Raw genomic sequence first — 16,709 nt, forward strand, 5'->3', positions numbered from 1 at the left:
GATTACAAGGCCTTCACACACCTTCCCGACAATGTTGGTTCGTTGCACACTTTGCAATGCGCTTTCCTGTTGCTTTCCAAACTGCAAAAAGGACCCCTCCTTCTTTTTAAAGTGAATTTGGTACTTTAATACACTTCATTTGCACAGATTTAAAGTTCTGACTCTGTCCTACATAATACTGAGATGCTGCAGGCATCTTGAGTTTCTAATCTAAAAGTCAGATACTTGCTTATTTCCTTGACATCTGATGGGAAGGCGTTCCGAAAGGTGGGTGCCACTACGGAGAAGGCCCTTTGCTGCAGGCATCTTGAGTTTCTAATTTCTAATCTCCCTTCCTCATTCATGGACAGTTAGGGAGAGTCCCAGAGGGGCATGTAACTTTCTTGCATTGCCCGGAAATGCTTGTGCAAGTCGAAATTCCTGAATTACAGGTTTTTATTCTTTCTGCTTGCACCATCTCTGTGAGGGGATTTATAGGCAGTGCTTGGAATGCCCATCCACTTCTTTGCAGAACCAAAGTACCAGGAGCAGCAAAGTCAACGAGGGCCGTCAGCTGCCAAATGGGCCTTTTGGGAGTGTTGCCCTTCTTGCTGGTCTCCTGCATCACCTTCTTGCTTATCCTAATCTGGAGGAGAGATGCCACAAAGGGCAAACTGCCCCCAGGCCCCACCCCATTGCCTTTGCTAGGCAACTTGCTCCAGTTGAATATTCGGGACATCATCGGGTCTTTTAATAAGGTGAGTGTGGGTCTCTGCTACGTAGCGTTGGGGGGGCAAGGGGCTGATTGTTTATTTCCTTGACATCTGATGGGAGGGCGTTCCACAGGGCGGGTGCCACTACCGAGAAGGCCCTCTGCCTGGTTCCCTGTAACTTTGCTTCTCGCAATGAGGGAACCACCAGAAGGCCCTCGGAGGTGGACCTCAGTGTCCGAGCAGAACGATGGGGGGTGGAGACGCTCCTTCAGGTATACTGGTGTTTCAAGTGTTCAGGATCTTTCCTTTGCTGCACCACCTGATAATGTTTCAATACAAGTAGTTATTTTTTCCTGTTATCAGCAAGTAGCTGCTTGGGAGCTCATGGGCTGCTTCTTAGCTTTAACATTTTGTCCAAATTTTATAAATATTTTTTATTAAGTTTTACATAATGAATTCCAATTAAAACATATCACAATCACCTTACATTTAGCAGTCTCAGAATCCCTTGACTTCCTCCCGCCCTTCTCTGGTTTCCATTTCCCATCTCTTTTTATTCAACTTATCTATCTATCTATCTATCTATCTATATCCATAATTCAACTTTTGATATTGTTGTTGTGGTTTAGTCATTTAGTCGTGTCCGACTCTTCGTGATCCCATGGACCAGAGCACGCCAGGCACTCCTGTCTTCCACTGCCTCCCGCAGTTTGGTCAAACTCATGTTCGTAGCTTCGAGAAGACTGTCCAACCATCTCGTCCTCTGTCATCCACTTCTCCTAGTGCTTTTTGATATATCTATTATAATACTTTTGATATATCTATTATTTAACTTTTCCTTTATATTTTATCCTTTACAAGTATTACTCCAATCCCGCCAAAGTTTTTAGCTGTTTATAATGTTCTTTTAAATAAACTATACATTTTCTCCCTTCTTTCTTAAACTTCTTCTCGTCCTGGTCTCTGATTCTCCCAGTCAATTTCACCATTTTGGCATAGTCCATCGTCTTCATCAGCCATTCTTCTCTGGTTGGAACTTTGTCTTCTTTCCATCTCTGGGCCAGTAGTATTCTTGCTGCTGTCATAGCATACATAAATAGTCTTTTCTGCTCTTTTGGAATCTCTGTACCTATAATGCCTAGAAAAAAGCCTCTGTTTCTTTCACAAAAGTTATTTTAAACATTATTTTGATCTCATTATATATAATTTCCCAGAATGCTTTTGTTACCTTGCACGCCCACCACAGCAGCTAAGAGAGAGAATGGCTGCTGGCTAGGGCTTTTCTCTGCCAGCTAATCCATCTGATCTGCATTTCTCATCTGCATGTCTGGAGGAACAGGAAACTGACCTGGTCAGGTGTTCCTCCAGGTGTTTCTCCAAGTGGACACTCTAGGAACTGTTGTGACTTGTCTGCTCCCAGTATTCCATCCCACACCCTTGTCACCTTCCCTGGCATCTATTTTTTGGGGGTGGTGGTGGCAGAGGCTCAGGAGCCTACGAGGTGTGTTTGTTTCCATTCTTTAACCTTTCTGCTGAGGCTGCCACTTCCAGGCTCCCAGGGTCTCAGGACTGGGCAGGCTGGGAGCTGGGGGGCGTCTGCTCCTGGTGACGCTTCATTAGGTGAGCCTCAGTTCTCAATCAATGTGCTGGGAGATTGATATCTGTACTGAATCCTCTTTTCTTATCTACTTTAAACACTTCATTTATTTGGTAGTATTGCAACCAACCTGTAACTAGCTGTCTTATGTCTTCCATATTTTTTAATTTCAATTGCTGTTCTCTTTCAATGAGCAGCTCTTTATAAGCTGCCGATTCTGCTCTTGCATTAACTTTTTCAATTGGTGAGAGCCACCATGGGGTTTTCTGTTCTAACAATTTTTAAAACTTTCCCCATACACTATAAATTGCATTTCTTATTACATGATTTAAAAACCTTTATGCACTTTGGTCTTCTCATACCACAAATATGCATGCCATCCAAATCTGTTATCATGACCTTCAAGTCTAAAATATCTGTGTTTTTCCACGTTATCCATTCCTTTAGCCAGCAGAGACAGGATGCCTCATAATACAATTTTAAATCTGGCAGAGAGAAGCCCCATCTTTCTTTATCATCTGTTAATAATTTATATTTATTCCTTGGTTTCTTCCCCTGCAAGATAAATTTAGTTATATATTTTGCCATTGCTTGAAGTCCCCCTCCCCCCTCCCCACTGGCCACAGGTATTGTCTGAAATAAAAACAACATTTTTGGCAATACATTATCTTTATAACAGAAATTCTTCCCCAAAGTGATAAATTCATTCTTCCTCCAAATTCCTCTTTATCTCTTTCCCAGTTGTTCTATAATTATCCTTAAATATATTTATATTCTTAACAGTTAGCCATACACCCCAATATTTCATCTTTTTTCCAAAGGATAATTGCATTGCTAGTTGTAATTCATTATTACTTTTTCAGTCATATTTTTAACCATTACTTCTGTATTATTTTTATTTAACTTAAAACCTGCTACATGTCCAAACTCGTGTATTTTATCCAACACCCTAGGTATACTAATGGGTTTTCCACTGTTATTACAAGGTCATATGGAAATGCTCTTAATTTATATTCTTTGCACCCACTTTTTGTCCCAATTTTAAGCACTAAGGTGTGATTGATTGATCTCTTGGCAGCTCCGGAAGCAGTATGGTCCAATCTTCACTGTCTACAAGGGCTCCCGGCCAATTGTGGTGCTGTGCGGTTATGAAGTCATCAAGGAAGCACTTGTGGATAACGCAGAAACATTTGGAGGAAGGGGACAAATACAGGCCTTGGATGACTCCTTGTCGAAATACGGTGGGAGAAATTTGCCTTGCAACGTTAGAGGAAGGCAATTAATTGATTGATTGATTAATTAATATGTTTACCACCCTATCCCAATAAACCTCAGAGTAGTTCAGGAAGGCATTTGCATGCAGAATGTCCCAACTGCAGTCTTTGGCATTTGCTCGAGACCCTGGAGAGCGGCTGCCAATCAGTTTGCTGAGTTAGATGGACCAGAGGGTTGGACCAGAAGACCAGGGGGATTCCTTCCAACTCTATGTATCTAAGGAAGATTCCTATGTTCCTTTTCTTCCTATTATCCCTTTCTGGCTTTGTGAATGTGCTGGGAGTGATGGGAGAAAAGGGTGAAGCTTAAAAAATCACGAGGAGTCTGAAGAGAGGTGCAGGCATGAATTTGTCTTGTTCGGTTGTGCCATCTCCAGGGGTAGCACTACAAGACTTAATCTACCCCTCCTTCACTTTCACCTCCTTTATTTTTCTTATTTTACTGCTCTGCTACTCCTTTCACTCTGTCATTTTACTCTTCTGGTGTTTTCCCTGTTGCCTTCTCTGATTTGTGGAGTCTCCATTTCCAGGAGTGGTTCCAACCAACGGGGAACGGTGGAGGCAGCTCCGTCGCTTCTCCCTCTTAACACTGAGGAACTTTGGGATGGGGAAAAGATCCATCGAGGAGCGGATCCAGGAGGAGGCCCAGTTCCTGGTGCAAGTTCTGCAGAAAACGGAAGGTGAATGTTCTTGCCACTCATCTATGCTTTCCCTCAACAGAGTGAAAAGGTTTAATCAAGTAGTCAAGGATTGCTCTTTTTTTCTAAGAAAAAAGGATTGCTATTTTTCCTAAGAAAACAAAATGGAATTCTGCTCAGATTTGGCGAATCTCCCAGATACAAGGTGTTTGCCTTTTGATTCTTTTTCTGAATGTGGGCTGGCACTCTTAATCCTTTCATCTTCTTAAAGCTAGGGCTGCCAGACACCTGTATTTTCCCAGACACAACTGGGATTTGGGCGGCAGACTGGCATCCAGGCAGATTTTTGGTAAATTGGCAAAACGTCTAGGAAAACCCAGATGTACGGCAAGGGGAACAATTTTTTTAAAAAAATTCATTAAATTAACAAAAAGCCCCAGAACGTAATATTTTGGGGGAGGTGTTCCCCCAAAGCTCAACAACTTTGTCTGGATCTTCACTTTGGGGAATATGGCAACCCTACTAAAAAGCCCATTCATGATTTTTAAGTGAGTTGAGTTTTATTGTAAAGTATTGGAGCCTCAGCTTCACGATCTGTCCTTCCAGTGAGCACTCAGGGCTGATTTCCTTCAGAATGGATAGGTTTGATCTTCTTGCAGTCTATGGGACTCTCAAGAGTCTCCCCCAGCACCAGAATTCAAAAGCATCAATTCTTTGGTGATCAACCTTCTTTATGGTCCAGCTCTGACTTCCATACATCACTACTGGGAAAACCATAGCTTTAACTATACGGACCTTTGTCGGCAAGGTGATTTCTCTGCTTATTAAGGAGATCACTGTAGCTTTAAGGAATTCCAGATCTTGTAGCCTGCTCCTTTCAAGAGGGGCCTGCCCAAGATGGATCCCAGTATTTCTTCTTCCTTCTTCTTCCCAGCAATCCTTGCTGAAGTCTCCCTTTTTGTGTCACCTCACACCCGGTTACCCTGTCAATCTTCCATATCCCCAGTCTCTGTTCACACCTCAAGGCAAGGGGCGGGGGGCAGTTCACAAATTACAGAGGAAGGAAAGGAATAGAACCACAGCAACACCACCATGTTGGTTAAATGAGGCTGGTTATCTCACAACCTTGCTATGTACTGCACAGATGTAGATATCTGAACAGCCAGAGTTTGCCCACTCTGCAGCAGCCATTTTCCAGCAGAAACTATGCAGGGAGGGAGGGAGGGAGGGAGGGTGAGCGGAGAAAACAGAGTGTAGTAAGGATTGGACGAATCCGCTTTTGCTTTGTCTCTCTTTTGCTGGTTAACTGCAGCCATTTCAAGTAGAAACTATGAAGAGGTGTGGGGGCCAGAGACACTGGACAAATCACAGATCAGAAATGATCCCATAGGAAAGAATGGAATTTTTCAGCCCATTATGTGAACACTCGCTTAAGGTACTATTTCTGGGGAATACCTTGGGTTTGGAAAGCGGGACATATGTGTACTAAATCTCGTCTATGAATGGTTTTAGGAAAAGTTAAGTAAAAAGGAGGCTGGCAGTGTCCACAGCATGCAAATCTACATATGGCAGACACAGGCCTCAGAGGCTACCCAGTAAATACACACTCCATTTGTACCATTTCCCCCCTCCGCAGGGCACCCATTTGATCCAACCATTCACCTCAGTCATGCCGTCTCTAACGTCATCTGCTCCATTGTTTTTGGCAACCGGTTTGAATATGAGGACAAGAACTTCATCTTTTTACTTGACACGATAAAGAAATCCTTCTCAGTTCTGTTGTCCACCTGGGTACAGGTAAGGAAGTGGAGGGAGGGGGTTCAAGTCCTAAAACTGGTCTCTTGGATTTCACAGGCTGCTTCCTGTATAACCACAGGAAGTAAGGAAGAGTGTTAGCTGTTTCATGCCCTCAGCTGCCTCTCCCTATATTTTTCGTGAGCCTAATTGCTCATTTTGCTTCTGGTGGATGGGACATACGGTAGTTCAGGAGCTGAATATTAAGGTCCAGGCCATGGGATGCATGGCAATAAGGAAGGGTAGGTCTTGATGGGGCTCCATGTCCTTTTTCTTCACAGATCTGCAATTTTTTCCCAAGCTTAATGCGGATCCTGCCTGGGCCTCAGCATAAACTGCCCAGGTACATGAAGAAGTTAATAAACTTCATCTCTCAGAGGGTCAAGATGCACCAGGACTCCTTTGATCCAAATTGCCCCCGGGACTTCATTGACTGCTTCCTGGCCAAAATGGAGCAGGTAGGAGTATTTGGAATTTGTATGCTAATACTATTCTTTTATGACTTTGTTGTGTCTTCCTCATCTCCTCTGTGACTTGAGGACCTTTGTGGTCCCTTCCAACCTTACAATTCCATGATTCCCTAGGTTCTACAAAGCTCTCCCTAGCTCTCATTTCTTTTGTAGAAGACACAACTGGGGAACCAGCACAACATCCTAAATATGCCCCCAAACACCTGCCACCACTCTTTGAATTAACACCTCCCCTGCTCAATGGCTAGCTTCTACCTGCACAGTTGACCATTTGCTGTAGTTTCAGCTGGTTCTTGAGCTTGTGAGTTTCCCATTGGCATCTGGTTGGTCATTGTGTGAACAGGATGCTGGACTTGATTGGGCAGCAGGATGCTGCTTCTCATACCTCTGTAACTCAGCGATATTTTTTACAAGTCTATCCTGTGATACTTTGAATCAGATTGGAAAGGAAATCTTGCCAGCCAGCCTTCCATAAAACCTTTCTGTAGACGTACAAATTAGCCCCAGGTTTGATAACATCGCTCTTTTCTTCTTCTTCTTTCCGTGTCAGGAGAAATCAAACCCAGCTTCAGAATTCATTCATGAAAACCTGGTTGCTACAGTTGTCGACCTATTCTTTGCAGGGACAGATACAACAGGCAACACCATCCTACAGGGGCTTGTTGTCCTCCTCCGACACCCAGAAATGGAAGGTAAACAAAACCCAAGATCAAATCTGTCTGGCTAACTCTTGTTTCCTGTCTGTTTGGATGGCTGATGGGTTCCACTCTTGCTAAATAAACCAGGACTCTCTTTCCCAGGTCTAACTCATGGGATTTTCTCCCTTCCACTGAGTCAGAACCCCAGTTCCTTCCTTTGATCACACTGGGACTTATAGGAACCAACTTGAAGAAAATATTGGAGGAGGGCAACCAGGGTTTTTATTCCAGGGGGAACTCACAGGAACTCAGTTCAGACACTTCTCAGCTGGCTGACATTTCCATTCTAAGAGAACATGGTGAGTTCCAGCACCTCTTCTATATATATATAAAAATGTAGGCCTTGCGTACGCGGAGGTAACAGCCTTTCTCCGTAACTGCTGAACCGTAATGTAACAAATTTGGACACAGCGTACCTTGCCCATCAGGGAGGGATCTGGCCTGATTTCCCCCCAAAAAAACTACACCTTTCACACCTAAAATAATGATTGAACACCAAAAAAAGTGGCGCCCAAATTAGACGTCACCACCAGAAGCTCTGAAGACTCCACCAGCATCCACAAGCTGCGCCGCCAGATGACATCACAAAATTCCACAGCCACCAAAACGGCCATTCCACCTCCAAAGCCCAAGCCCAAAGCCTCTCCCAGCGGCTGCATTAATAAACACCTGGCAGTATTAGGCAGTCATTCATCATTTCCCCTAACACACACTTGGGGACACGGCGAGGGGTTTTTGCTTTTTAATTTAGTGAGCGTTGTGTCACATACGAGGCTACAGTGGCCATTTTAAGTAAGGGCAGTCGTGCCCCTTTTAACCTAGGCTTTATACTATGACTGATTGCCTGGCTCTGCGTCTTTAAAAAAACAACAACCATGCACTTTCTCTCTCCAGTTTAAGTCCTCAGATATTTGCAGTGGCCACTTCCCCCCCCCCCCGATTTACAACCCCCTACCTTCCCCTCGCCACTTACTGGGTTTTTTTATGGAACAGAACAGCTCGGGCGCTTCGGAATGCACCTTCTGTTGTTTCGGGGCTGTGGGGCTTCGCTATTTGACCCCCACCCGTAGGGATTTTTAAAGTAGTTCTCTGGGTCCCTGGTTGCATCATCACCCCCGATCCTTTTCTTTGCCCAAACAGACCTCTCCCCACCTTCCTCAACACCAAATACTCCTCAATTATACCCACAATAAAACCATAAAAATAAAATAAAAAACATTACAAACAACACATTAAAAAAACAAAATACATCCCATCCTACATTCCAAAAATATCTAAATAATCTAAACAAAACAAACAAACAAACAAACAAACAAACCACAAAACACACAACAACGTCGAAAGCATACAATACCCACCAAAATAAACGACAACCCCAAAAGTAAAATTAAACAATAGTAACTTCTGCTTCTCATGTTCTTATTTCAAAAAAAACATTAATCTATATATATCAAAATGTTCACGATGCGTGCGCAGGGGGCCAATGTATGGAGAGAGAGGGGAGAGGGGACAACACTCCCTGGGGACAACAGAGGGCTCAGACAAAAGTAAATACTGGGAAATAGAACCCAGAAACAGACAGTTCCTTCTCCAAGGGTGGGGGCCAATGTAGGAAGATACTGGGGGAGGGGCCAACACTCCCCAGGGACAACAGAGGGCTCAGACAAAAGTGTGTGCTGGGAAACAGAACCCAAAAGCTGACAGTTCCTTCTCCAAAGGTGGGGGCCCAAGTATGGAAGTGCAGTGGGGAGGGAGCGACACTCCGCGGGGAGAACAGAGGGCTCAGACAAAAGTGCATGCTGGGAAACAGAACCCAGAAGCACACAGTTCCTTCTCCAAGGGTGGGGGCCAAGGTATGGAGAAACAGGAGGAGGGGCCAACACTCCCCGGAGACAACAGAGGGCTCAGACGGGGGTGTGGTGGGGGGAGGAGGGGGTTCGATAGATCATGAGTCAGGACAGGGTGGGGCCAGTCACAGGGATGAACTGGGGGTGGGGGGAGGGGGCAGGATAAGTCATGTGTCCGGACAGAGTGGGGGGAATCACAGGAAAGAACCACAGCAACGCCTGGCCAGGCCAGCTAGTTTTCTATAAAAACAGCACTGAGGGCAACCCTCCACTCCTGTACTTCCCCTACCCCCACACTACTGCAGAGCACACCTTCTTTTGCCATGTGCAACTGTCTGTAGGCCTCTCCTGCTCCCTGACTGTGTGCAAGAAAGGTCTTTCCCATCTCCTTCTACATTCTTCTGTTAACCGGAGAAGCCAGAGAACAAACCTTCTACATGCAAAGCAGGAAGTGCATCTTGCTCATACTTTCTTTGCTGCCTTGATATTAAATTGATGTAGTGTGTTACAAACTCCTAAACTACTGAGCCATGATTCTTCCTCCTATAACTATATCTAACAATTCCTAATTGCATGTTAGCTCTAATCCCACCGTATTGTTTATAGCAAACATTCAAGAGGAGATTGAGCGGGTCATTGGGAGGAACCGCAGCCCCTCCTATGAGGACCGCAATCAGATGCCCTACACAGAAGCCTTCATCAATGAGATCCAGCGATTTCTAGACCTCTCCCCATTGGCAGTTCCTCATTTAGTCACCCAGGAAGCACATTTCCGAGGGTTCACCATTCCGAAGGTAAAGCAAGTTGTGTGGCTAACAGAAATATTAGTTCAGATTCACGCCTGCAGCTTAGGGCTTATCCACACTTACCTTTTGCCCCACTCTTTCCAGACAAACGTCTGCGTTTAAAAGCTCCATGTTTGGGTTTTGTTGTTGTTTGCTGCACAAAAACCTGCTCTTTGCCACTCAGTTTGAGAAATATACAACCAACAATAAACCAAAGTCATGTATAACTATGCGTATACCATACAACAAAACGTGACCGGCTGATGAATAATAATTCCGATATCATATACTCTATAGACGACAATTATAGAAAGCATGCAAATAGATTAGGGCAAATGTACAATACAATATAGACCAAAATAAAGCAATGCACATACAATAATATATCCATACTTAAAGCTCCATAATGCGTATGCAAGTTCATGTATGAAAATTCATATGAAGATACAAAAAGTCCGGTGCTGACCACACAAATTACGTGTTAGCTCCAAAAGGATGATGAAGCATAATCTGGCGATGTTGTATGCAGTGTTGTAACAGACCGAAGCATAGGTGTGACGTATCCGCGAAGGATAGTAGCAAACAAGAGGACAAGGATATCCGGATTATCATCCCTGTTTCGCCATTGTGGTTTCATCAGCAGTGGGAGTACTAAATAATATTATGAAGAAACATAGAATCATATATCTAACATATATACCCAGCCTTCAAAAGAATATTATAAAGAAACATGGAATCATATATCAAACATATCAAACCTACAAGAGAAAATTAATATTTACATACCGGTCATAGAAAATGTATAAACAGAGACCTAGCAGGTACTCTGAAGACTTCAGTAAAAATTTCTTATACAAACTGAGGATATATATGCACATACATGTAATGCCTCTGAGAGTTACAGGTGTTACTAAATTTCAGGCTCTTGTAGATTTTTTAAAGGAACCACAGGCACAATTATATAAATGGTGTACAGAAGATAGGACCACAATTTATATATTCCATTTGTTTATATAAGTTGTGGTCCTATCTTCTGTACACCATATATTATTGTATGTGCATTGCTTTATTTTGGTCTATATTATATCATACATTTGCCCTAATCTATTTGCATGCTTTCTATAATTGTTGTCTACAGAGTATGTGATATCGGAATTATTATTCATCAGCCGGTCACGTTTTGTTGTATGGTATACTCAGTTTGAGCAAACATCAATTTGGGTTTTCTGTGGGTTGCCATTTGCTCCGACTGAGCTTTAAAGAGTGGGTTTTCACATGGAAATTTCCCAAGCAGCAACAACAACATGAAGAACAAGAACACAACACTCAGACACAGAGCACGTACCGTGCCTGGAAAGAGCAGAGGAAAGGTAAGTTTGGATAAGACCTTAGAGATGGAGGTGTGCACGTCTGCTTTCCAAATAACAGCTAGGAATTCACATCACCATGAGTTCAAAACCTACGGTGGCCCAGATGTAGAGGAAGCAGATGGAGGAAGCATCTAGAGGAAGAAGAAGCTGTCAGTTTGCAGCACCGAAGGACTAAGTGGAGAGGCAAGATATCCACAGTTCAGATTTCCTCTTATTGCCTAAAAGCAATCCCTCATCAGTGGGAAGGGACTCTAGTAGGGCAGTGATGTACATCAGTATACATCATTACATCCTATAAAAACTGCACTAACCTACCTTAGATTACTTCGGCCATCTTTGCTCCTATATTTGAAGTAGTAATGCTAGTATTTTAAAGGAAACATAAGAAGAACCTGCTTGATGAGGCCAGAGGCCCAACAAGTCCAGCACCTTCAACCCACAGATGCCCATGTGAAGCGTACATGCAGAACTGGAGCACAAGAGCCCTCTCCCCGCTTGTGTCAGCCCAGCCACTGTTGCTTTGAGGCATGCTCCCTTTGACAGTGGAGGGAGTGTTGGGGTGAGACATGCATTCCCACAAAGAACACTCAAAGTTGCTAAAAGTTACTGGAAGTTTCCAGTAGCTGTGAGAATCCTGGTTTGTTTACACCGGGGGCAAGGTCATCCCGGTGAGAACTGTTCCTACACATGCACAGCTTCTGTGCTGGAGAAGGAGAGATTGTTTCATTTGTACTCCACTCTCAAACTGGAAGGATGCAATCCGGAGAGGTGGGGTCTTGAGGTGGTCTTGCAGCTACCCAGGGCAAGGCCTGCAATGTTTTAACTGAACCTCTATATCAGGGCTCCCATAGAAGCTTGTTTTCCTGTATAGTTCTGTAACGGTTTCGAATGGTTTCAGGAGTCGAACAGACTCTCGGAACGGATTAAGTTCGAGAACCAACTGTATGCTCCTGGCTCCTGCCAAGCCAAGAGACTCTTTCCAGGGCCAGGCCACATGTAGTGATTCAGATAAATTGAATGATTACCTATTGAGCGTACCATCCCCTAATCAGCAGAGCATTGTCCAGTCCTTAAGGGATTTGAATTAGGAATAAAGGCAGGCTAAAGAGGAAATATCTGAACTGGGTTGCTTGCAATAACCGTTGCCCCCGGGGTCTCTGCTTTCCTCTGCAGGGCACCACCATTATTCCTTTCCTGTCATCCATCATGAAGAGCTCCCAGTACTATGAGACACCCAGGAAGTTCAATCCTGGTCACTTCCTGGATGAAAACGGGGCCTTCAAGAAGGTGGATGCCTTCCTGCCATTCGGAGCAGGTGATGGACCTCTGTTTATTGCGTCAAGAATGGAGAGAAATGGCAAATGGGAGGGCAGGCTTGGCTTAACCTTAGGGGGAATCTAAGGATCTGTAGTGGGATGGAGAGGGGGATGCAAACAAAGAGAAAAAAATGTTGGACTGTATGGCCTGGGAGATATTGGATTAGGACTCACCCTGTATATATAAATGGAACTCCTGTTTCTTGCTTTTCCAGGAAAAAGAGTCTGTCCTGGTGAAGGTTTGGCCCGTATGGAGATCTTCGTAATCCTTACAACGCTGTTGCAAAACTTCCATCTGAAAGCGTCCAAGCAGCATGAAGAAATAGACATTGCACCAGTAGTGGAAAGTAATGGACATGTTCCACGGCGTTATCAACTTTGTGTGGTTCCACGGTGAATGGTCGTTGAGACAAGAGAGCTGAGATTTCTGGGGGACTCAGGGGACTCTCCCTTGTGTGTGTTTCTTCTTAATCTGAAATCTTTCTGTCTCTCTGATTTGGTGATAATATTGACACAATAAAGGTTTGTGTCTTAATAACTCCTTTGAAAATCTCTTTCACTAGAAAGCCTTCTGTATAGATTTCAGTACTGTATAAACGTTTTGTGGTTGAAAAACTAAATAACTAAATAACTAACATGCTTTATGCATAGATCTCTGCCTATTCTGAATTTCTTCTGTTTCTGATTGTTCTCAAGGTGGAAAAAGGTAAATTGATAATTACCCAGGAGAAGAAAAAATTGAATATGAAGGAAATTGGGGGGAAAGTTGAGGTATTAAATTTGAAACTCAATCAGGCAAATGAGAAGAATTTAGACTTGCTAAAAGAGCTTGATAATCCACAATGTAAACCTAGTCTTAACCTTAAGGAATTCCAAAAGGGGATAAGGTGGAAGCTCTTGTACATATAGTCTCAGTATTCTGTTTTAGTATACATATACATTCTAAGTCAAAGAAAATAAGAGATACAAAGGCAAAAATGTCCTTCCTTAGAACAAGTCAAATGATAATGAAAGGATTTAGGGTTAGGAATCATGGAATGGCCCCTCCAGACATTATTTTTACTGAGCATTGTTCATGATCTGTGCTCATGGTGCAATTGGGGAGGTTATATGGGATCATGCTTTCAGTACTGTTTGCTCGTGAATGCTTACAGGCATTCATATTTTATTGTCTGCATGGTGACCCTCCCCACTAGAAGCGATATCCTTAAAAAACCGAATATGAGAAATGATTGGAGGAAGCGACATATAAACAACCGGAAGTATTTTTTTTTAATATTTAAAGTTTTCTTCTTTTTTTGGTTTTTTGTTTTTGTTCATTCTGGGTTCCCTTTATGATTTTGTATATTTTTGTATAATTTGTATATGTTTTCTTTTGTATGTTATGCTTTCTTTTGAATATAATTTTGGAGATTTATATAATTTACTTTTTTGAATGATTGTTGAAGGATTGGTTTTCCTTTTCCTTTTCCATCTTTTTATCTGTATTTGCTATATTTGTTATATTTTTAAAGAATTGAAATAAAGATGTTTTAAAATTAAAAAAGGTCAGATTTTGATTATATTATTGTCTTCTTTCAGCAAATCTCTATAGGTTATCTAATCTCCTTTCATATTTAATTTTTTAACTGAAAAGGCTTCCTGGGTGTTTTCCTTTCAAACAAGTCTTTATATCTCATCCATACTTCATATAATGGTCTTTTTATAATATGATTTAAGAAATCCTGATGTACTTTAACCTTTCCATACCATAGCTATGCGTGCCACCCAAACCTGTTTGCGAACCCTTCCAGGTCTAGAACATCGGTGTTATCAAATTTCATCCATTCCCTCAACCATGTTATACAAGCAGCTTCATAATAGAGTTTGAGGTCAGGTAGGGAGAATCCGCCTCTTTCTCTTCTATCAGTTAACAACTTAAATTTTATCTTGGGCTTCTTCCCTTGCCACACAAACCTTGAGATTTTTTTCTGCCATTCCTTAAACTGTCCTAATCCTGTAATTACTGGAATGGTTTGAAACAAATATAATAGTTTGGGTAACACCTTCATTTTAACCACGGCTATTCTTCCCAAAACGACACCTTCAGTCTATTCCATATGTCTAAATTTCTTTTGATTTCTTTCCATATTATTACATAATTTTCTTTAAATAGATTTATATTCTTTGGAAATAACCATATACCTAGATATTTAACTTTCTTTACCACCTTGATTTCCATTTCCTTCTGTAGTTGGTCGGTTAATTCCTCATTCATATTTTTAACCATCATTTTTGTTTTAGCTTTTTAAATTTTAAATCCTGCTAGAGATCCAAATTCTTCAATTATTTGCAGCACTACTATCCCGCTAGTTTGGGTTTCTTGTAATGTTATTCCCGTAACAGCTCTTGTATGTCTTAATTTTTGTAACAATACCTCAAGCACAGATATGAAAAGTGAGGAATGTCGCGTGGGTAGTCCAGTATAAATCCCTCGGGAATGCATTATTATTGTATAAATGACACGTTGCAGAATACACCCACAAAAAAGCACCAGTCCAGAGAGATATCTTAAATTCCAGACAACAAAGCTTAGTTCAAAAATGTCAGGTGCTGCCCCACTTCATCAGGAGAAAGATTTGGAGAGGGAGACACTATATCAGTGACAATGACAAAAAACCAGTTCTGAGAACAACCTTTTCTTCCATACAACAAAGGTTCATTGCCATCATGTTAAAGAAAAGCAATCCAAAGAATAAAGATTTGGGAGTACCGCCTCCTGTTGCTGGAAAAACAAAGAAAGTAATTATTAAATTGTTTAAAGCAAAGCAGAAAGCTTGACTGACGGATGATAGAAATTTCGGTATCTTTTTTGTTCCCTGCCACTGAAGAAGACGAAAAAATGACAGCGGAGCAATTATTGCTACCCTAGCTATGAGAAAAAGAATAAGAAACAGGAACACAAGAAAGTGTGAGCAAGCCCCGTCTCCCTTGATTAATATGATTCTATAAATATATGGGGGTCATATTAATAAGATTCTATAAATATATGGGATCTATAAATATATATGGATTCTATAAATATATGGGGTCACGAAGAGTCGGACACAACTGAACGACTAAACAACAATAAATATATGAATCAATGGTGCAATTGCCCTTGAAATACTATGTGCGATTTTGTTTGCCTGAACTCCAAAATGAACAGTTGGAGAAAGTTGTTTATTATTATTATTATTATTATTATTATTATTATTATTCAACAACAACAACAACAACAACTGGACAGGTATAAAAAGATGCATGCTTGGGCAATGAGATACTAATATCACATATACCCTCATGGGGTCTGAACTGGCAGTGACAGATCAGGAATGAGATCTTGGGGTCATCCTAGGCAGCTCCAGGAAGATGTTGACTCAGGGTGTTGTGGCTATGAAGGAGCAAATTTCAAGCTAGGGACTATCAGGAAATGAAAATAAAATTGCCAATATCATAATGTTATTATGTCAATCTATGATGTCACTATATTAGGAATACAATGTACAGTTCTGGTGGCCTCATCTCATAAAAGACATTGTTGATAATGCCTTAGATAAACTTTTATTCATTCAGGTTTCAGGTTCCAAGGAGTTAGATTTTTGTTGTGTGTGGGGGGGGGGGGGAGAGAGAACAGCCAAAGTTGTTGAGTGTTTTTTAGAGGATCCGCCAAAGTCATTGAGGTTTTTTAGGGGAACGCAAGGGTAAAAATAGGGGTTGGCTATATGGCAATGAGCATGCATCCTGATTTGATTACAAGGCCTTCACACACCTTCCCGACAATGTTGGTTCGTTCCACACTTTGCAATGCATTTCCCTGTTGCTTTCCAAACTGCAAAAAGGACCACTCCTTCTTTATAAAGTGGATTTGGTACTTTAATCCACTTCATTTGCACAGATTTAAAGTTCTGACTCTGTCCTACATAATACTGAGATGCTGCAGGCATCTTGAGTTTCTAATCTTTCTAATCTCCCTTCCTCATTCATGGACAGGTAGGGAGAGTCCCAGAGGGGCATGTAACTTTCTACCAGCATTGCCCAGAGAAATGCTTGTGCAAGTCGAAATTCCCCTGAATTACAGGTTTTTATTCTTTCTGCTTGCACCATCTCTGTGAGGGGATTTATAGGCAGCGCTTGGGATGCCCATCCACTTCTTTGTACGACCAAAGTACAAGGAACAGCAAAGTCAACGAGGGCCGTCAGCTCCCAA

General features: G+C 42.1%; 1 protein-coding gene across 1 annotated transcript; it reads left to right on the plus strand.

The window, feature by feature from the left end:
• The first annotated feature begins 498 nt into the window (after positions 1 to 498).
• On the plus strand, positions 499 to 12,906 carry LOC118077422 (cytochrome P450 2C20-like). The gene is made up of 9 exons (XM_060275491.1): positions 499 to 737; positions 3,368 to 3,530; positions 4,094 to 4,243; positions 5,838 to 5,998; positions 6,277 to 6,453; positions 7,016 to 7,157; positions 9,617 to 9,804; positions 12,339 to 12,480; positions 12,697 to 12,906. The coding sequence occupies exons 1-9, from the start codon at positions 561 to 563 to the stop codon at positions 12,876 to 12,878; spliced, it is 1,482 nt and encodes a 493-aa protein (XP_060131474.1). The 5' UTR covers positions 499 to 560; the 3' UTR covers positions 12,879 to 12,906.
• Positions 12,907 to 16,709: the final 3,803 nt, after the last annotated feature.

Source organism: Zootoca vivipara, chromosome 6, assembly GCF_963506605.1.
Source record: "Zootoca vivipara chromosome 6, rZooViv1.1, whole genome shotgun sequence".
NCBI classification, from domain to species: domain Eukaryota; kingdom Metazoa; phylum Chordata; class Lepidosauria; order Squamata; family Lacertidae; genus Zootoca; species Zootoca vivipara.